The sequence below is a fragment of the Schistocerca gregaria genome, chromosome 6, assembly GCF_023897955.1.
Source record: "Schistocerca gregaria isolate iqSchGreg1 chromosome 6, iqSchGreg1.2, whole genome shotgun sequence".
Taxonomy (NCBI): Eukaryota; Metazoa; Arthropoda; class Insecta; order Orthoptera; family Acrididae; genus Schistocerca; species Schistocerca gregaria.
The window spans coordinates 232,852,067-232,874,275 of record NC_064925.1 but is presented as its reverse complement, the minus strand read 5'-3'; the positions used below and the strand labels follow the sequence as shown (position 1 = coordinate 232,874,275).

The following is a 22,209-nucleotide window of genomic DNA, read 5'->3' as shown; positions in this document are numbered from 1 at the left end:
TTGGCCCTTTACAAATTCACACACATTCGAACATTTTGCGAGCTGTTCCGAAACCTTGATCAATTTGTCAGGAGTAACTGTTGCAATAACACTGTTTCTAAAGTCGGCTACATCAACTAGTGTCGGAGGCACATACACGTGGTCGCGTCAGATCGTGTGTGAACGTTGATATCATGCATAAAATTCTGTGTCAACCGGACCCTTGCGCCCAATCCACCGGTCGGATACAACGTCGTTTAACCAGCTGAGCACTGAGTTATGCCAGCACACAATCTTGCTCCCAAATAAAGACGTTTTTCAGCTTCTTCCCATTGAGGCACGGGCCATGTCTGTAGCACATCAAGATAAGAAACATCAGTTACAGTTGATTCACCGAAAAAGAGAGGCCAATAAACTTCCCGTCGAGATATTTATTGGGGCTAAGCGTGAAAGACTCGCGCTCGTTCAACACGTTTATCAGTCACTCTTTGCTTCCATATTCTTCCCATGGCGCACAGGTATACAAACAAAACTGTATGCGTTGCTCTTTCATTTGGTGTATTATTTACAACTGTAAGTTGAACGTAATAAATGCTATAACGCCTTAAAAGCGGTATGTTCATTTTGGAACACCCTGTATAACGCTGCTCTAAGACATTGCTGCGCTCTCAAAACAATTCATGCTCGGCGCTTTTCGGTCTACGACCGCCCATGTTTGTTTTGCACCACTCAGCGACAAGTCTTGTTGCTTTACAATTAGAAACCTAGAGAAATTTTAACGTAGTCCGCATACACTATCGCCGTTACAAGCTTTGTGAAATAGGAATTTGCTTCTAGATATCGCATTTTATTATGTCATGAACAACGAGCAAACTAATTCCCGCTGAACAACTTATCTTTTGCGATCCACTACCGACGATCTTGGAATTTCCTTACAACTGTCACTTTTTAAAAAATGCGAATTTATTTCTTGCACTGGTAACGCACTGTAGTTTGTGACGATCCATGGAGGTGAATTAAAACTTGTCTACGCAAGTCTAATGTCTCATGTCTAGTTGACGACGTGCAGAGGGACATGAAATGTGGCTAATTATATATATACCAGCTATTTGGCACGAAAGACAAAATCCACCGACATCCACTCACAAATGTACGAAAAGCATACAGACTTACAAGAAACCATTTCAACAACAGTATTTCCATCAGTGCCAAACTAACAAAGAATAGCACAACATTCTTACCAGAGGCCATCTACGCCTCAGAAACAGGAAATAGCGGAAGACTGAAAATAAAGGAGAAGGAAAAAGATAGGACAATACTGAGAAAGATCTACTGGCCGGTTCACAGAGGAGGTAGCTGGATGAAGACACCGAAAAAAGAATTGTACGGACACAGAGATGATTACTAACACTACCAGGAAAAGTCAGGCGAATTTCTACTGACAACACATAAGATGAACGAAGACAATCTAGCCTAGAAGAATTTTAACATAGTTACGTATAATACAGCGAGAGCCAACCGCGTAAAAGAAATCCTGGAAGATCTCAAGAAACAAAAATTCTCCACAGAAGCCAAGTCAGGAAAAAACAGAGTAAAAAATCACGAAACTGAAACTTCAGTCACCGGCCAAAGAGAAGAAAACATGAGGGAAGAGGAAGGCTTTCAAGGAAAAAAAAGATGACGTGAATATTGATTATTCTTTAGCGCTCTCCTTATGGGGGAATGAAAGACGATTAACAACAGCAGCAGCAACAACGTTATTTGACGTCCACTGCTGGATAAAAACACAGGTGACTTTTCCAAGCATTAGGCCCTAAATGTCAACTAGCCACTATTACATGTATCCAATCCTGGCTGGCATTAAGTAAAGTATGTATATTTTGTGTCGCTGAAGAATTATCTGTCTTGAAGTGGCGCTTAGCGAGGCCTATTACTGGACTTCCTGCCACGGTTAAAAAAAAGCGTTGCTCTTTGTCCCAACCAATACTTGGAGTTATCTCCAATCGTTCAGTTTCCCGTCAACGTCTACGCCACTTCTTTGCTGTTAATGATTTGTGTATCTCCGACGTACTAGACCTATTAAAGCCATTATAACCTTGTCTTCGTCGTTGCATCTTTCAATGGCATGTTCGTACAAGTGTCGTTTCGCCATGTCTACAAAAGACAGTATGTTAATCAAGGACACTCACTCCTGATGCTGCGTTTTAACTACGTAACTTTAAAAACAAGAACAATCACAACGAGCTACGCTTTAATGGATCAAATATCGAAGGCCTTCAGACCCGAATAAACTATCATAGTTTCCAACCAGACGGCACCTAATCGAAACCTGCATTCCAAATCAATTATGGAATCAGAAGTCATAGGCTCGGTTTTGAAGAGTTGTTCCTCGTTGCACATTTTCTTGAAATAATAATCTCCTCTTTAAAACGAATTAAGATTAACTTCTCGACTTCGTTTTTGAGTCCTGACATTCTAGACGAACAACTTGTGCAAATGCCCTGCACTACGAATATTATGCCATGTGCCGGATAACTAATGCATCTCCATGGAAAGTTATGGTCAAATCACGTACTAACTGTCGTCTACGACATACTCATTTCTCCTTAGTGTTTCTCGTTAATTTTTCTTGTCTTCATCTACATGACTACTCTGCAGTTCACATGGAAGTGCTTGGCAGAGGGTTCATCGAACCACAATCATACTATCTCTCTACCATCCCACACCCGAACAGCGCGCGGGAAAAACTAACACCTAAACCTTTCTGTTGGAGCTCTGATTTCTCTTGGGCTCAACAAAATATTTTCGTATTCGGAAGAGAAAGTTGGTGACTGAAATTTCGTAAATAGATCTCGCCACGATGAAAAACGTCTTTGCTTTAATGACTTCCATCCCAACTAGCGTATCATATCTGCCACACTCTCTCCCCTATTACGTGATAATACAAAACGAGCTGCCCTTTTTTGCACCCTTTCGATGTCCTCCGTCAATCCCACCTGGTAAGGATCCCACACCGCGCACCAATATTCCAACAGATGACGAACGAGTGTAGTGTAAGCTGTCTCTTTAGTGGACTTGTTGCATCTTATAATTTTCCTACCAATGAAACGCAACCTTTGGCTTGCCTTCCCCACAATATTATCTATGTGATCTTTCCAACTGAAGTTGTTCATGATTTTAACACCCAGGTACTTAGTTGAATTGACAGCCTTGAGAATTGTACTATTTATTGAGTAATCGAATTCCAACGGATTTCTTTTGGAACTCATGTGGATCACCTCACACTTTTCGTTATTTCGCGTCAACTGACACCTGCCACACCATATAGCAATCTTTTCTAAATTCGCTTTGCAACTGATACTGGTCTTCGGATGACCTTACTAGACGGTAAATTACAGCATCATCTGCGAGCAACCTAACAGAACTGCTCAGATTGTCACCCAGGTCATTTATATAGATCAGGAGCAGCAGAGGTCCCAGGACGCTTCCCTGGGGAACACCTGATATCACTTCAGTTTCACTCGATGATTTGCCGTCCATTATTACGAACTGCGACCTTCCTGGCAGTAAACCACGAATCCAGTCGCACAACTGAGACGATACCCCATAGGCCCGCAGCTTGATTAGAAGTAGCTTGTGAGGAACTGTGTCGAAAGTTTTCCGGAAATCCAGAAATACGGAATCAACCTGAGATCCCCTGGCGATAGCGGCGTGAAATGCATGTTATCAACATAATGCATCTATAGCTTGAGTCCTCTTGCGATGCCCGACCTTAACAGCTCTGCAAATACTCACTCTACAAATATTGTCGAACGGAGTTATGTTGACGTTATTAGTGCTACAAGATGCAATTTTTGTTGTGTTGTTACGTCCACAATATTAAAGCGGCAGTCTTACTACGTACGAATGGTGCAGACAATGTATCGTATCAGCAATGTTGTGGATTAAGTACGAGAGTGAGTCAATAAGTAGGATATCGGGTGATGCTATCAGCCACGTAAGCACTTTTCAACACACTCCCCTGTAAATTTAAGCGCTTAACCCGTCGTTCAAGCTGGTCGTGAGAGCTTGCAACGAAATAGTCTTGTTGCATATGTGGCATCCAATGAGTGACCCTCACGCTCTTGCTTCGTTTTCTCGAACTTGCTGTGCGCCTAGAGGGTGTGTAAGGGGCCCAAAACACGAATAATCAGGGGGTGTGGCTTGGGAGAGGCACAGTCGGGATGTATCACACCCCTGTCAGGAGTACAGGTCGTGTGCAGCGTTAGAGCTCTAGCAGTTACTTAGTAATTGTACAGTAGGATCCAGCATCAACAGTGTCACGGAGAGTGTCATTTCAGCAAAATATACCCTGCGAGTTCCAACCTTGGAACCGCCTTTAACTTATTTTTACTGGGGAGGACGGCAGCTTCCATTCCTTGGAGAATCGCTCAGAATCCCTCGAGTCCTCCCCTATAATGATCTTCTTGGATAAGCAATGAACTGAAAGCTTTGTGCATGAAAGGCGTCGCATCTGGTCAACACAGTCCGTGAAGAAATAATGTAATTCCTCCCCAATTTTTGACCGATCTGAAACGAACGTCATGTTGCTCGTGAATTTGTCATTGTGGGCGAGAAGTGCGACCGTCACATTACGACAGAGAAGAAAATATAATCGAAGCTATGGGTGAATCCGCTGTGTACGCACCATAGAAGGCGAAGTCATTTACCGCGAGGGTTGTGGGCAGCATTTGCCGGGATACTATGGCATTCCTTTTAATGATCGCCTACCAACGGTTAAAATAGTAACTGGCGAATACTATCCATTTCATCCGGGTCAACTGAATTAAAACAATCTGATAAGAGACATTGATTTCAAAAGAAATGGAAAATTCCCCCCCCCCCCCCCCCCCAACACACACAGTTTTATATATCTTAGATTTGAGAAATTTGTCACCTGTAGGGTTTTCATTATGATTTTATGAGGGCGGACGGAGAGAGCATTTAAAACGCGCTTTCGTGAACAACAGCCCAACAAATATAGTGAAAATTCATATCAGTCAAATATCGCAGATCACAAATCGAGAAAAACACTGTTCCTGCTGCATATCTGCTTAATATGGCACCTTTCCATATAGATGACAAGGACTACAAAAACCTCTTAGATGAGTTAGACATTTACCTTAATCAGCCAGATGTATCAACATAAACACATCCAGGTCATAGTGCCGCCTCGCGAGGAATGACTGCTAGTAAGACACCCACGGTGCATGTAGTGTCAGTGAGCGTGCTGTCCGTGTGAAGAATGGAGAAGCCGCACGATCTACCTGAATTTCACCGAGGGTAGATTGTTATGGCCCAGAAGCTCGGCAACAGCATTTCGGAAACTGCAAGACTTGTCGAGCCTTCGAGGAGTGCTGTGGTCTCGTCAACATGTAGCCAAACCAGGGTGAAACCACGTCCAGACATCGTGGGGTTGGGCGGCCACCCCTCACTACAGATGTCAGAAGCCGTAGGCTGGGCAGACTGGTAAAACAGGGGAAGCAGCAAACTGTGGCGAAACTAACATCAGACTTTAATGCTGAGTGGATGGTTCAAATGGCTGAGCACTATGAGATTTAACATCTGAGGTCATCAGTCCCCTAGAACTCAGAACTACTTAAACCTGACTAACCTAAGGGCATCATACACATCCATGCCCAAAGCACGATTCGAACCTGCGACCGTCGCGGAGGCAGAGCGTTGCATGGTCTGATGAATCCTGATATCATCTTCAGGTTGATGGGAGAGCGTGAATCCATCGTCATCTAGGGGAACATCTCCTTGACACCTGCACTGAGGGACAAAGACAAGCTGGCTGCGTCCCTATTATGCTCTGGGGAACATTCACTTATACCGCTTCATGACGATCACGTTTCCCGAAGGAAGTGGCATTTTTCAGCGAGATAATGCGTCGTGCCATAAGGCCTGGAGTGTGATTGAGTGGTTCGAAGAACACAGTGGCGATTTTTAATTTATGTGCTGCTGTCCCCCCTCCCCAACTGGCCACATCCGAACCCGAACGAACATATCTGGGATTTGACTTAACGTAGCGTCAGACCTTATCGCCCTCTCCCCGGAATTTATGAGAATTAGTTGACTTCTGTGTGCAGATATGGTACCAAATCCCTCCAGCAACCTACCAAGGACTCACTGTTTCCATGCCACGAAGCGTCGCCACTGTCATACGCGCAGAAGGTGAACATACCAGCTATTAGGTAGGTGGTCATAATGTTCTGGCTGATCAGTGTAGTATTCTTTTACATTTTAATGTCGACAATAGCTGGCGTGTAACTATGTGACATGGTTTTCATTTATTTTACAAATATATCTTAGTTATGATGGTTAAATGCTTTTATAAACGTTTTTGCTGCTAGCACAACAGATTGTAGTACTATCCACATAAATGTGATTCATTTAGTATAAGTTTTCAGTCCGTGTTTATAATTCACACATACAATACGTATAGTTTCCGACATGTCATGCGTTATGCTACTGTGAAGAAGATATTGCTGTATGCTACGCCAATATTTAATAAGCCGTTGTAACAAACAGCTAAACATAGATACCTCTGTTCATTCAACAGATACAGTTAAGACAACACCGGCATCACGAGGATATTATGCCATTCGATTCTACCGTGAGGAAGTTTCTAGTCTTATGGGCAGGTGCTTTGAGTTAACACCGAGAGCATTGAGCAAAGAACTTCCGCAACACCTAATTTCCATCTATTTCCACAACAACATAGCGGTTACGGCAGTTCTTGACTGGTGCTTTGCAGGCCTCCCAGAACAGCACTTGGGACATGCTTTCTACTAACTGGAACAACACTGGGCAAACTGCACGGAAATAAAATGAGTGTTATGAAGTGCGTTTTCCACCTACATAATAGGCAATATTCACCTTTTGGTCGTAAAATATTCACCAGTTCAAAAAGCTGTTTAAGAATTATTCACTGTCAGAACGCTCATTCAATAAATTGTGCAGTGTAAATTTATGATAGACGTTAAACATTGCTAAGTAACACCATACTACCAAGACTGACACAAAGTAATGTGATGTTAAAACCAATCTCAAGGTAGTGTATAGCTTTATCTTTCAAGATCAGAAGCTGCTTGACGTAGGAAGAGCGCACGCTGGAAGGAAAGTATAGTAACAATTCACGATGGGCGGAGTCACTGACGACACGCAACGCAACCACATAAATAAAAAAGAATAAAGGAACAGTGGAAGTGGTCTGGCATCGCATCACGTCACGCACTCACGCTCCACATTGTACAACCTAATAAAGCCTGGCCCAACAGATGGAAAAGTGCTGGGTTGTGTGTGCCTACACGATAGGCTAAATATACTTCGTTAACTACGATTATAAACGTAAAATGAACCTACAGCCCAGTACACACAGTACGCCTAAATTTTCCGTACTATGTTTCACGAAGTGTAGAAGGTGCTAGCTAGGTGGGTACCAATTACTATAGGACCAAACCAGACAAACACAACATATTCCACTCTTGAGTCTTGAGTCAAAGGATGACTATGTTACCTGATACTACAGATGATGCGTAATAATTATCGCGGTAATAATTATCAGGATTTCCACTATACATCATATGCCCACCTACGTACGGTCTGCGCACCGCTTCACTATAGCAGCAGCAGCAGCAATTATAAGGAATTATGTAGACTGGCAATGGCAAGGAAAGCGTTTCTGAAGAAGAGAAATTTGTTAACATCGAGTATAGATTTGTCAGGAAGTCATTTCTTAAAGTATTTGTATGGAGTGTAGCCATGTATGGAAGTGAAAAGTGGACGATAAATAGTTTAGACAAGAAGAGAATAGAAGCTTTCGAAATGTGGTGCTACAGAAGAATGCTGAAGATTAGATGGGTAGATCACATAACTAATGAGGAGGTATTGAATAGAATTGGGGTGAAGAGGAGTTTGTGGCACAACTTGACAAGAAGAAGGAACCAGTTGGTAGGACATGTTCTGAGGCATCAAGGGATCACAAATTTAGCATTGGAGGGCAGCATGGAGGGTAAAAATCGTAGACGGAGACCAAGAGATGAATACATTAAGCAGATTCAGAAGGATGTAGGCTGCAGTAAGTACTGGGAGATGAAGCTTGCACAAGATAGAGTAGCATGGAGAGCTGCATCAAACCAATCTCAGGAATGAAGACAACAACATTACTACATCGAATGTATTCTAATTTAATCAATTACCGGTAAATTCCGATTACCCTTTGAACCAGTACGATTAGTACATTGTTTTAAACGTTTCTTCCTGTGCATCGAAACGGTAAATAGTTACCCTATATGAGTTCGTGTTCAAAGTTTATTATTTACACAGAGTTATCTGCATGTCCTAAGACTTTGATACGAGAATTTGTAATTATTAGTATAATAACTCTCACCTCTAAAAATTTATTACAGCTTACATTAATCACTATCTTCCTGCACATAACCTAATGATAGCGTGAACTGAAAAAGCTGAAGGCCGTTGTAATTAACGACACACGAGTCCAGTTCTAGAAACAACGTATTACGTTATAACGAGACGGCCAACGAAGTAGTGAAATGCTGAATATATAATAAATTTGAGAAATAAGATTGCGGTACAACTTTCTCCAACAGTGCTCACGAATTCTTTATGTCAAATACTGTATATAGACGGATACATAGGTAGGAAAGCTGGCGCGATGGAATAAATCCATTTAAGATGCTGTTAACTTTTCACTCAGCCTACAGCTTCACTGGATTAACTGCCAATATAATAAAAATATTACAGCTTGGTCGTCAACATGTTGCTGCTAGCGCTTACGAAACACCGAGAAGAACAGGAAATCAGTTCCACCTCTATGTCACAGAAAAAATTCAAGTACACACGTGTTGAAGGTGCGCCAGTGCAGGCTGCACGCACTTTTCAATCTACCTTTCATTAAAACAACTACACTCCTGGAAATTGACATAAGAACACCGTGAATTCATTGTCCCAGGAAGAGGAAACTTTATTGACACATTCCTGGGGTCAGATACATCACATGATCACACTGACAGAACCACAGGCACATAGACACAGGCAACAGAGCATGCACAATGTCGGCACTAGTACAGTGTATATCCACCTTTCGCAGCAATGCAGGCTGCTATTCTCCCATGGAGACGATCGTAGAGATGCTGGATGTAGTCCTGTGGAACGGCTTGCCATGCCATTTCCACCTGGCGCCTCAGTTTGACCAGCGTTCGTGCTGGACGTGAAGACCGCGTGAGACGACGCTTCATCCAGTCCCAAACATGCTCAATGGGGGACAGATCCGTAGATCTTGCTGGCCAGGGTAGTTGACTTACACCTTCTAGAGCACGTTGGGTGGCACGGGTTACATGCGGACGTGCATAGTCCTGTTGGAACAGCAAGTTCCCTTGCCGGTCTAGGAATGGTAGAACGATGGGTTCGGTGACGGTTTGGATGTACCGTGCACTATTCAGTGTCCCCTTGACGATCACCAGAGGTGTACGGCCAGTGTAGGAGATCGCTCCCCACACCATGATGCCGGGTGTTGGCCCTGTGTGCCTCGGTCGTATGCAGTCCTGATTGTGGCGCTCACCTGCACGGCGCCAAACACGCATACGACCATCATTGGCACCAAGGCAGAAGCGACTCTCATCGCTGAAGACGACACGTCTCCATTCGTCCCTCCATTCACGCCTGTCGCGACACCACTGGAGGCGGGCTGCACGATGTTGGGGCGTGAGCGGAAGACGGCCTAACGGTGTGCGGGACCGCATCCCAGCTTCATGGAGACGGTTGCGAATGGTCCTCGCCGATACCCCAGGAGCAACAGTGTCCCTAATTTGCTGGGAAGTGGCGGTGCGGTCCCCTACGGCACTGCGTAGGATCCTACGGTATTGGCGTGCATCCGTGCGTCGCTGCGGTCCGGTCCCAGGTCGACGGGCACGTGCACCTTCCGCCGACCACTGGCGACAACATCGATGTACTGTGGAGACCTCACGCTCCAGTGTTGAGCAATTCGGCGGTACGTCCACCCGGCCTCCTGCATGCCCACTATACGCCCTCGCGCAAAGTCCGTCAACTGCACATACGGTTCACGTCCACACTGTCACGGCATGCTACCAGTGTTAAAGACTGCGATGGAGCTCCGTATGCCACGGCAAACTGGCTGACACTGACGGCGGCGGTGCACAAATGCTGCGCAGCTAGCGCCATTCGACGGTCAACACCGTACATAGAAGCATATCCACAGTAAATATTTTTTTTTTAAAAAGGAAAAATGTTTAACATCCCGGCGATGCCGAGTTCATTATAGGAGGCTCGGATAGTGGGAATGATGGGGAAGGTAGTCGAGCGTGTCCTATTCAAATGAATCACCCTGGTATTTTCCCCTCAACGGTCGGATAAAATTTAAATCTAGATAGTAGGAAGAGGAATATCCGTTGTCTTCCCGAAAGCGTGGCCAGTGTGCTAACCAATGCACCGTTTCACTCGGTAAATGCGAAGTTAAACGACTAGCCGATATTATGAGGGGGAAGTCAAGGATATCAGCAGAAGCTTTAAGAATTAAATTTGTTAAATTCGCAGTAATCAACGTATTTAGGAAAGGTACATACCCTTAAACTGTCTCCGATTGGTGGCCTTAACAATACGGGCGACAAGATGTGGTCGTCACTGAGCCCGTGCTAAATGTTGAACGGTTTAGTACATTGTCAGGACGCAAATTCGGACACTCAAAATATACAGATGCACTACTAACGCTTGTAACTAAGTTATCAATGCAGATACGGGCGGGTCTGGAGGGAGGGGAGGGAATCATCATCATCATCATCATCATCATCATCATCATCATCATCATCATCATCATCATCATCATCATGTTAAAAATGCGGGTGACAAGTAATCTCGAGGGAAGGGGACGGGGAGCATCAAATTGGAACCGTGCCAAAACGGAATCCTAAATCATTGCCGACAGACACGAGTGGATGTGCTAACGTGTCTAAAAGTTTCAACACGAAGATTATTTCATGTGGATGTATTTTATAATTACTGGGATAGAAGCACACACACACGCACACACGCACACACGCACACGCGCGTTTTAACTGAGGCTTCCTGCACATACACATATGGCACACATATTGCTGTCATCTCCCCCCCCCCCCCCCCCCCCCCGTCACTCCAAATCTCTCCACCATCTCCTTATCTCTGTCCATCTCGTTCATCCCAATACCTCTGTGTGCACCCCTGTCTCCCCTCTTCCTTTTGCACTTGCACAAGTTTCGCAGGGGAACTTCTGTGAACTTTGGAATGTAGGTGATGAGTTACTGGCGAAGTGGCGAAGTAAAGCTGTGAGGATGGGTCTTGAGTCGAGCTTGGATACTTCAGTCGGTAGAGAACTTGTCCGAGAAAGTGAAAGACACGTATTTTTTGCAGGGGGGGGGGGGGGATATTCAGCCACCAAATAATTGTAAAAATTTATGGTAAAATCTTCAGCTGTCCGGTTTGTGCAAAATAAGAACAGCTGCAGGTTAAGGTTGCACCATGAATTGTAACGAAGTGCCAGGTCCCGACACGATTTTAATGTGTCGGGAAGCTTCAAATGAATTTATTGCTTTTATAGCTGTATTTGATAAAAAACGATGTCCGTGTTTTGAATAGATATGAGCGGTAACGATGTAAGACGCTAATGTAGTTACCTTACTGTTAATCTTTAGATACCTAATCTATACATGATATCAAATTGTTAATGATCTTTAATGATACTGAGAAATAAAACGAAAGGGATTCGGTCAGAACACAGGCTTACTCTATTATAACAAGAGAAAGAAAAAGATATTAATATTTTCCTTTTCGGCCGCTGCCAGTCAACGATTCCAGCAAGAAAGATACAGATAAGGAAGCTACTTTTCAACATTCGTCGAACGATACATCCCAGCACTTCACTTTGCCCTGTTATGTTTCGCAACAGAAATACTGGGTACTTCAGTTAACTGAAGTCTTACAGTTATTCTGAGCAATCTGTATTCAACCTTGACACTAGTCAACCATTCTCACTCAAGATGGAAATGACATGATAAATTTGTTTTTGGTTTGTTGGTCTAATTTCAGCAAAACTGTTACTTTGATTTGGAGCTTAGTCTTCTTTTTATGTAGCAGTCGAAATTTCGTTAAAATGGATAAACTGGAGTGGGGTGTCCTCAAAAAATTATTTTTGTTTGACTTATCGCTAGCGGTAATTCAATGAACGTTGATGAAGACGTGCAAGGAGACTATTTTGTTTAAAATTATTAAGATCAGGGCCGGCCACGGCGTGTCAAACTTGACGAGGGCCGAGTGGTAAGTGCCGCGTGTGGGCCACGGTTCAGCCTGTCCTCGTACTCTGCGCAGTGCGACGTTCCGTTTAGTATTGCGGTGTGGCATTTTTCAGTCGATACAACTCCCTCAGTTCGGCAAAATCGTGGTTTCATCACTGTTCACTCTTCCCTATTTGTTCGGATGTCTAGCGGGTGTTTGCATAAAATAAGTCAGTCTGTCGGCCGTCAGAAGCCTTTAAAAATGAATGAGAATAACAACAGAGGAATGAATTCTCAGTATCTATTATCCAGTCGCATAAGCGAGGGGTTCTGCAAATTTGCTATGAAACGAGATTACAATATCATGCAGAAAGAATTTAGACAGTTGACAGTGCAAAAGCATAAAAAAATTACAACGATCGACAGGCGGGAAGTCATCGTTCAATAAGTCGAGAAGTTCTTTGTGCTAAATCTGCAGGCATGCATCACACGAAGAAATTGGTGGTACGAAACGTAAAATTTCTTAAGTCGCACGCAATATTCCACTGTCCAGTTGCAACGGTTTTTCAAGATACTTAACGGAAAGTATTAAGACTTTGTACATCACTGCAAAGTACGTTGGTTAAGTCAATGGGCATGCTTTGAACGATTTTTCGACTTAAAACACGCTATTGCTGAATTTATAAAGGTAAAAGCTGTACAGGAAATAAAATGAGAACATCCGGAATGCATTCCGGAACTCGTATTTTAAGTAGATTGACTGCACACTGCCCACAGTAAGGTACTGCAAGGTGAAAAGTAAGGCTGGTTGGTAGGTTGATTGATTGATTTGGGGGAGGAGACCAAACAGCGAGGCCATCGGTCCTATAGGTATGGGACAGGAATTCGGCTGTGCCATTTCAAAGGAACCATCCCAGCATTTGCCTGCAGCGATTTTAGGGAAATCACAGAAAACCTAAATCATGATGGCCGGACACGGGTTTGAACGTCCTCCACCCGAATGCGAGTCCAGTGTGCTAGCCACTGCGCCACGTCACTCGGTGAGAAATAAGGTACTGCAAGATGGAGATGCATTTAAAAAGACGATCGCTTTATAGAAGAGAGAAATTCTGACCAGCAGTCCAGTTACTACCCTCACCGTCGTTAAGGAAAATGCGAGGTTTGAAGAACTCATTGTGGCCTTTAAAGAATATAAGAATAGCTTCTCGCTAATCTTATACCTGTTCCGAGTTGTTTTTCGAGACTGTCGTTTTTGTTCAAAGCAGTCCTGTATGAGAGCCCTTTTACGATTATGAAACAAAATACGTCAAGATTACATGGCAATTTGAGTGCGAAAATCTGTCAAATTGCCTGCGTCTGTCTGCATGCCACAGTTTGTACATGTTAAAAATTACGTCTTCAGTGCGCCAAAAATAACTGAATAATGCTGAAAATCTGTTTTGGCTGCGATATATGATGTTGACAAATGTGAAATAAAATCAAATCCTTTGCAATGCGATTAGCGTGGCGGTGGGGGAAAATGTGCAGTTACGCTGAGAAGAGGCGCTAGGGTCAAGGCACGGCTCGCTAGCTGAAGTCCCAGCTGCCCCTGGCTTGGATAACAGAAGCTGAATTCAAGCGTGGCTGTACATCGTTGTACAACGATCCCTGTGAAAGACCACGTAATACACCATCGACAGACGAAAACTGCGTCCAAATACACAATATGATGGAGGACTGGCGATTTGAAGTACATCTGTTTCTTGCCAGGTAAGCAGCTCATTTGTTGAATTCCGCCCACAATCTAATGGGACAACACTTAAATTCCATTGAAACAAATGGTTCTGTTTCCCGACTTAGCACTGTGAATAATTTGTGTCCATCATTTGTGCTCTGAAACAATGCAGCGGTCAGTAGTTGGAAGTTGTGACCAAGGGGGAAAAAAGAAAAAAAAAAAAAAAAAAAAAAAAAAAAAAAAAAAAAAAAAAAAAAAAACCTCTTAATTTCATCTGTCCGCGAAGATTTGGTGCCACGGTTAACTGAGATACATAAAGGGTTTTTATTACTGATTACTTTGTGAAGTCAAACAATAACTGCTTGTTATTACGCAAATCTACTAGACCACTTCCTGTGGAAACACTTGAGACGTCTAAGCTGCAAAACAGAACATCTATCGCCTGGAAATAAAATTTACAACGGCAAAGGTATGAGGGATTTGAATTTTGAATGGCTAGAGAAGCCACACTGTCCACATCAAGAAATTTTAGGCAGGAAAAATTTTGGATCTAATAACGAGATTTTGCAGTAGTAGTAAACTAATTTATAAACCTTCGCAACCTTAGTTTTTAGGGGTCTGAAGCTAAACTTAAGGCCATTTTATAACATAAAAAATAACCTCACCTTTAGGTCTAGAAATTTTCTCCTAGCCCTCATAACCAGTACACAGTTCGAAGGAAGAAGCACAATTTCTTCTTACACCGAATCTTAATAGTGCACTTGTGGCTGCTACCACTCCATAACTTGTACATGAGGAGAGTTGAACCATTTTCATTACCTAGGATGGCGCTGCGTTTAAGTAACCCTCGCCTATGTAGATCATTCTGGGCTGCTGTCTTACAAACATCTGTAGATTCCAATGACGACCTGACTGTTCGGAGATTCTGAACGTAAGAGATTCGATATATAAATACTGATAGCGCAACAGTTATGAATCTCCACTCACTTCACATTTACATATAATTCCTCTTTTTATAACACCTGATTGAAAAATTACTTTCCACCTACTGTCCTAAAGTAGAACATCACTTTTATATATGGTCAGCAAATAAATATTTGGTCTGCACGCAAAGCAACAAGTTACTCCATCAAAATCCACATTTGCAAAACTACTAAAAAGATTGTTACTGAAAAATTTTAATGTTAAGGAACTCAAAATACCATTAGCACACAAAACATGAAAAATCTCCAAATGCTTTCGTCAGCATTTGTTTCTAGACACTAACCTCAAAATAAGTAAGTGTGTTCTTAAAATTCGTTTTCGGACTGCTGCACATTATGCTAGTGAAACCTGGATGCTCTGAAAGCTAGAAAAAGAAAACAAACAAGCATGAGAAATGACTTCCAATGGAATAACGCAAAAAAATAGTGATTAAAAATGCATGAACGACAAGTTTTGACGTAAAAAGTTTTTACAGTCAATATTACTGTCAAACTATTTAATAATTTGGAGAAGAAAGAAAGAAAGAAAAGAAAGAAAGAAAAGAAAAGAAAGAAAGAATTCGAAAGGAAGTGTGTACCAAATATGAAAATACAATTTGGAAATTGAGAAACAAGGAGGTGTAAGAAAAAACTGAATGTAACAGGTATGAGAAAGCGGAACAATACATTTTATGGTCACTTAGAATGGGTAACAGGATGATGACAGAAAAATATTTAACACCTGTGACAAACATCCAATAACACAAATTTCATGGTATGTGGAAGTTAAAGATGTACAGGAATTAGGAAAACAGACATGAAATCAGGGTAAAAGTACAAATTTTAAGGGCTTCCGGAAGAAAACACCTAACAGCGACATGGACAGAAGAAAGAACAGAAAAGAGCAAGAATAAAGACTTATTAGGAAGCCACAAAAATGAAAATATGATCTCATAAATCAACTGTTTTGCTTGTGCGTGATTTGGCCAAATTCGAGTAGTAATAAAACTGTCAACATTCTAGGACTGATTGGTAACTCGACTAGTTTCAGGTTTTATAAGCACACGACTCTTACAAAAATCCGTGATGAAAAAATGAATTACTGACTTTCTTCTTACACCTACCACTTATAATCGCCTCAATTTCTCTTTGAACTCTATTGTTTTATCATTTAATACGTATCTCAATTGTTTTTGTCATAACGATTTGTGTGTTTCAATTCCCTACTACCACATAATTCGGTATGATATAATATATACAGTTCTGACATGTCAACTATAACATCCCTCGTCTCCTTTACCCTAGGGTCTAGTCTAAAACAAAACAATAAAAACATGGTAAAAGACAATAATATAGAGGTTAGGTAATCAAGGGTATAAAATGACGCATTACTAATTAAAATATGTGGCTTATGCTTTCAGTTCTGCCAAAGAAGGCACATATCAGTATTTCATTCTACGACAGTTGTTTTATCTTAAGTGTAGCAGCTTAGCAATCAATGAAACATATCATTGGTTCGATACATCATGTGGATTTTTCTAAACTTGTACCCTATGCTTCAATCTGCAAATACTGAACCATTCGTAAGGTTCTTAAACCTACGTAGCGACCCAACAAAATACTACTGTCTGGGAATGTGCCTGCATCGCTTTTGAACAAGGCATTCGGAAGAAGGTGCATCTAGCTTTGTTGGGGGGACGTGACAGCAGTACAACGTCAGTTCACGTGCACTCTTGGTATAGATCAACCAGACGCCCACTGACTTCAATGTCTCGAGAGCGCTGACGAACCATTTTGATGTCAGGGCATTCACAGTCACGGTGTTGCTGCACCCTGTTGCTGGTGGTACTCACTTTTTATGAGAGTATCCATACTGTGATGCTTCGGCAGAGCAAATGCTTTAACAAGTTTGGTCAGAGTTTAACGATAATGATTTTACGTATATTAACAAGAGCCCCTGGAGCAACTTGCCTTTTTGTGGTGACAGACTGAGCTCTAACTCAAAGCGTTACAGCACAAGACTAAAAATCAGTACAAAATCCTCAGAAAACTCTGAACAACCGCCTTGCCTCTGCAGGAAGACACCTTTCAAGCTATCGTCTGCCGGTAATTAGATTTGTGAACTACAAATATGCTGATGGTAAGGATTTCAGATTTCATAACTGGCCGTCATACTTGTGGCTTCGACACTAGCAATGCCGCGTACAATATATTTAAGTATTAATTCTTTTATCGTCAAATATCTTTCCGAACCTGCACCTCAGTCCATAGCCGCAATACTCTACAGGTAATTCAACAAGGCTATTAAAACACCCTAGGTGTTTTGCTTACTTTGGAAAGCACGAGAAAACCAGTCAGCTTTGGTCGTACAGAAGTAGTTGGATCGTCCAGGGATAGCGCCAATGCGATCCGCAACAACCAGTGGTAGACACTCCAGAGTACACACCCTCCCTCTCAGCGTAGCAGCGCCCTCACGTTGAGGTCAGTATAGTCTACAGCATGCAAGAGCTCAGTCAAGTTTGTCACCATCTCTGAAGGAGTCAGCGTCAAAGTGTACGACCAACGATTTGTTTAAGTTTCAGATCAATTTTTAATCCTGTAAATGTCTGTTACTTAGTGCATCAAGTGATGCTTTCATAGTCAATGACTGTTGTAAATTATCCAGTACTCCTGTGGCAAAGTAGTGCGTCAAAGTCAAGTAAAACGTTATGTAATATTAGTTCACTTTATTACATAAATGAATGTGTTCTAGTCTGACGAAACTTCTCCCAAAGCAATAAAAAAACCACAGTTATGGCCGGACGAAAGTAGTTTCGTATGGTCACAACAGAAGTAACCATAGCTTTAAACCCCAAGTGATTTAGGGAAACCATGGAAAAATTTATCATAGCGACCGTCTGATCACGTTAAGTTTGAAATACCTTCCACCCTAACCATTCCCACACAATAATGAATAGAAGTAGCCATCTGAAGCAGCCGTGTAGGCCTTTTTAGTCAATCGTCTAATTTTTCCCATAATTTTTCAATAATTACTCAACATGCTTCACAGGCCCTTAAATCATGACTGCTTTCAAAACTAGTGTGCATCGTCTTTTACATCGCCCTTTCGTGCCTGGTCTCTACTTACCGTGTGAGGTACTTTTGTATGGAAGCCGTGTCTGGTGACCTACTGGTAAGGCGAGTGCTTGGAAATCTCAAGCTCGCAAGATTGTATCTTCGTCGCACCTCCGGAATATTTCCGTCTGACTTCGTCGTATAGATTCGCCGGGAATAACAATATACTGTTAGGATTCCGCGTTGAACTGTAGGTCCCGTTCCCCAGAAGGATTACTGGAGACACGCAAGTCGTCAAAATGACGTCCAGTTGACTCAAGTGGTAAAATACACATGTATAGAGATGAAATACAGGAGCTAAAGATCATCTACGACTTGTACAAAAACAGACTGCGGTTATGAAAGTCGAAGGGAATGAATGGGAGCCAATAATTTAGAAGGGAGTGAGACGCGGTTGTAGCCTGTCACTGATACACAATATGTACACTGAGTAACCAGTAAAACAAGCGAAGAAGAAATTTTGAAGCGGAACTGAAGTTCGGCTACAAGAAATAAAATGAGGTTTTCCCGATGAAGCTTTCATTCTGTCAGAATGAAATGGCTGTCTTTAAGAGAGGTTGTAAGATGAACAACAAATTTAAAACGAGGGTAATAGAACGTAGTCTAATTAAATCGCGTGATGCAGATGGAATTAGATCAGGTAATGTGACACTACAAGTATTAGACCAATTTAGCCATCCGACCACCACAATGAATGACAATAGCCGGAAAATAGAGAGGATAAAACGCACACTGGCAATAGCAAGAACAGTGTTTCTGAAAAATGTGTTAACGTCTAATATAAACTTGGTGTTTGGAACTATTTTCGAAGGTAATATCGCGTGTAATCTTGTACGGCAATAAAACGTGGGCAATAAGCAGTTCAGACAGGAGGAGAATAGAAGCTTCTGAAATACGGTGCCACAAAAGAAACCTGAGCATTAGATGGAGGGATCGTGTCACTACTGAAGTGGTACTCAAGCGAATTGAGGACAAAATTTTATGACGTTAGTTAATTAAAACATGGGATCGGTTGAAAGAATCCATTCTGAGGAATCAGGGAATCGTAAATTTGGTAACAGAAGGAAGTGAGGGAGTTTAAGATTATAGATGTAGAGTAAAGCTTGACAGTACTACGTAGGTTCAAATGAATGAAGGCTCAATAGAAATGAGACTGTGGTGGTTCACCACGCTTCGTACTGAAGACCACAACACCAGATTACCTTCTATAAGATGTTTCCACGATGAAGGCACAATACCTAGGAACTATAAATAAGGGCAAGCGTATCCATTTGAGATAAGGAGCGATGGAACGTGAAGTACTTGATAATGATGATGATCATGATGATGGATATGTCTGTGTGAGCGCACAATAGCAAGAGGGAACGACTGATTCGAAAGTTATGGAGCCAGACGCGTTATTGGCAGTGGAACACTACACCCATCGAATTATTGTCTGTAAGACATAAATGGATTTCTTTATGCATATACTTACACTAAAGAGAAGGCGCGGTATTGGAAAGTGACATTAATAACAGCCACTAGCATACCGTTCACAAGACGTGCAGGTTTCAATTTTTCGTGCTTTTAGACTTAAATGGTATTGCGAAAATGGGTCAAATGTGTCGTTCGCTTGGTCCTCACTTTTCTGCACTACTACTTTTATCAGATGAAGCCTGTGCCACCCGAACCGGAATTCTCAGCAGTCGTTATAGTCCTGTACGGAGCGCCGAGAATTCCCGTGCTACAGTCGTGAAAAGCCATCAATACATATTTAATGTAAACTTGTGAACGGTCACAGTCAGTGACTTGTTAACCGGGCCAAATGTGTTTACTCTCCAATTAAGTAAGCCCCTGTACACTGAGGCATACTTTCCACAATGCTGGAAAATCTCATATCATCGCGTACACAGGATGTTGCTACAGGTTAAAGCCACAGCTCACTTTTCCCGTCTGGCTCATGAGCACTTCCGTCAGATGCCCAGAATCAACACAATTCCACGGTAACAAATACGTTTTATTCTCTTTAATTAAACCTCTATCAATACCAACTCCAATTAGCTAACAGCTTTCCGGTGTTCTGAGTCAGCGTCCGTCAGTCACCTGTGCACACAGAATGAGGCAACCAACTCTGTACTGAACGGCAACCCTTACACCATTGCAGTTCTCGTAGGAAGAATTGTCTGTAAAGCCGTGAAAATTGACTTGTCGGCTGTTCGTGTATAGTCCTAGACGTAGCTGACAAGGATGTTTCACGATCAGATCTTACGGAACGTTTCAGTGATCGGTGCTCCTTACCAGATTATTTGATAGAACTCTGGTTTGGTGTTTATGGAAGGTTTCACTTCACAATAGCGCCATTAACAGAGAATCCGTGCACACGTAAATCCTTTGAAACTACATTGGAATCCTTTTCTGCGAAACACTGTCAACATTAACCACGCTCCACTAATGCCATTTTTCTCCATTGATTCCTATAGAGCGAGAGGTAAGACACTGAACTGGATTGGAAGTAGTGGAGTTAAATGCCTCCAGGTCTATGTTTATTGCTGTTTCTCTAAATCTACCAAGGAAAATTCTGCTATGGTTCCTTGGAACAGTACACAGTTGATTTCCCTACCCACCCTCAATACGAACTTGGTCCCCGTCTCTAATGGTTTCATGAAAGGAACGTTAAACTAACGGTTTTTCCTTTTCCCATTAACTAATTCGCACAAAAGCAGGTCTATGATGTTGGCACATTATATACCTGAAGTTAAGCACGTATACATAGCCTCACGTCTCAAAGTTCCTACCTGAAGTTAAGCACGTATACATAGCCTCACGTCTCAAAGTTCCATCACTGAATTGTCCCTGTGTTTGTCGACATAGTTTACCTTAAACATAGCAGTTAGAGTAAACGTAACTGTCTTTGGAATAAATGACAAAGTCAAGCAGCTTTCTGCCGACAACTCTGAGAACGTGCTGTGATGAAGCAGCTTTATGTCGCTTTACAACGTTACATTTACAGATGGGCACTTCTAATTTAAATACTTAATGACTAGGTATTAATTTTGCCAATTTTCTATTAGAAACGAAAACAATCAACTGTGTGTGTAGTATAATACTGAAAAAAAGTCATTTCCATGTATTCGTGAAAATACCTTTGAAACTATGGAACAGTAGTAGAGGGAAATACGCTGAATGTACAAATGCTTAAGCACAGTATCCAAATTAAGAAAGCATTCTATGCAAAATACAAATTCTCTGTAATGTTTGGTTAACTCAGAACTTGATTATAATCAATATTTATAATTACATGTCGAGGAGTTGGGATGTATAAATTCTTGGGTGAGCCCACCCTTGAGCAAACGACAAAGTTGTCCATGAGAAAAACACGGAGATGTCAAATCCACTCTGCTGTGTTTAATAGACTGATAGACTGCTCCTATGACTCAACTGTAATGGAAAGTAAGTTTCATTGGAAACTGCACTCTTGAAGTGAAAGGGAAGATCTGTCTGAGCAAGGAATATCTGTAGGGTATACACAATTTCATTCTCTCCCTTTCCTGTTAAGATGATAGCCTCAAGAACATGGCCCAACATCTTCCTCACATACAGCCTGTTTTGGCTGATCGAGGTTTCGTAGTAATGTAATTGGCGAGCACACTTTCAGTAAAAGGCTAAGTGGTGTTTCTTCCTGTAGGCTTTTACACTATGCAGTTTAAAGCTGTCAAAAGCGCTGCCAGGTGTCAGGGATTTCAAGATGCTGAATCTATTGCACGAGCGTCTTAGTAGTAAAGAATAAATGTATTAAAGCTTCATACGCATCTCACAGTTTATGATGTCATATCTCTTGAGCTGTGTTTCGTACAACGATATATTTGAGTAGGTACATTCAGCAGCATATGTGGATACTGTGTGCGAAATATGTTGCAAATAGAGTTAATGGCAAAGAAGTAAAAAATTTAAACAACAGGTATGACGCGGCAGTTTTTCAAGCATATTACTGTGTATGAACTACGATAGATAGGTAGTTCGTGCCCCCACAGCGATTGCTGTCTGACACTAAGGATGTGTGAAACAAGTTCGTTTGAAATCTGTCCAGCGGTTTAGGAGAAGATGCGGAACATACAAACATCCATTTTTATGAAAT

General features: G+C 42.0%; 1 protein-coding gene across 3 annotated transcripts in view; it reads right to left on the bottom strand.

Moving 5' to 3' along the window:
* Window positions 1-22,209, bottom strand: part of LOC126278979 (glycerol-3-phosphate acyltransferase 3) — a 199,510-nt gene that overhangs the window by 100,187 nt on the left and 77,114 nt on the right. For 2 of the 3 annotated variants that reach the window (XM_049979280.1, XM_049979282.1), the window contains exon 2: window positions 15,287-15,367. The exons of the other annotated variant lie outside the window; for it this stretch is intronic. In XM_049979280.1, the coding sequence (XP_049835237.1) occupies window positions 15,287-15,367 (81 nt within the window). The remainder of the gene's footprint in view (window positions 1-15,286; window positions 15,368-22,209) is intronic. 3 annotated transcript variants of the gene reach the window in all.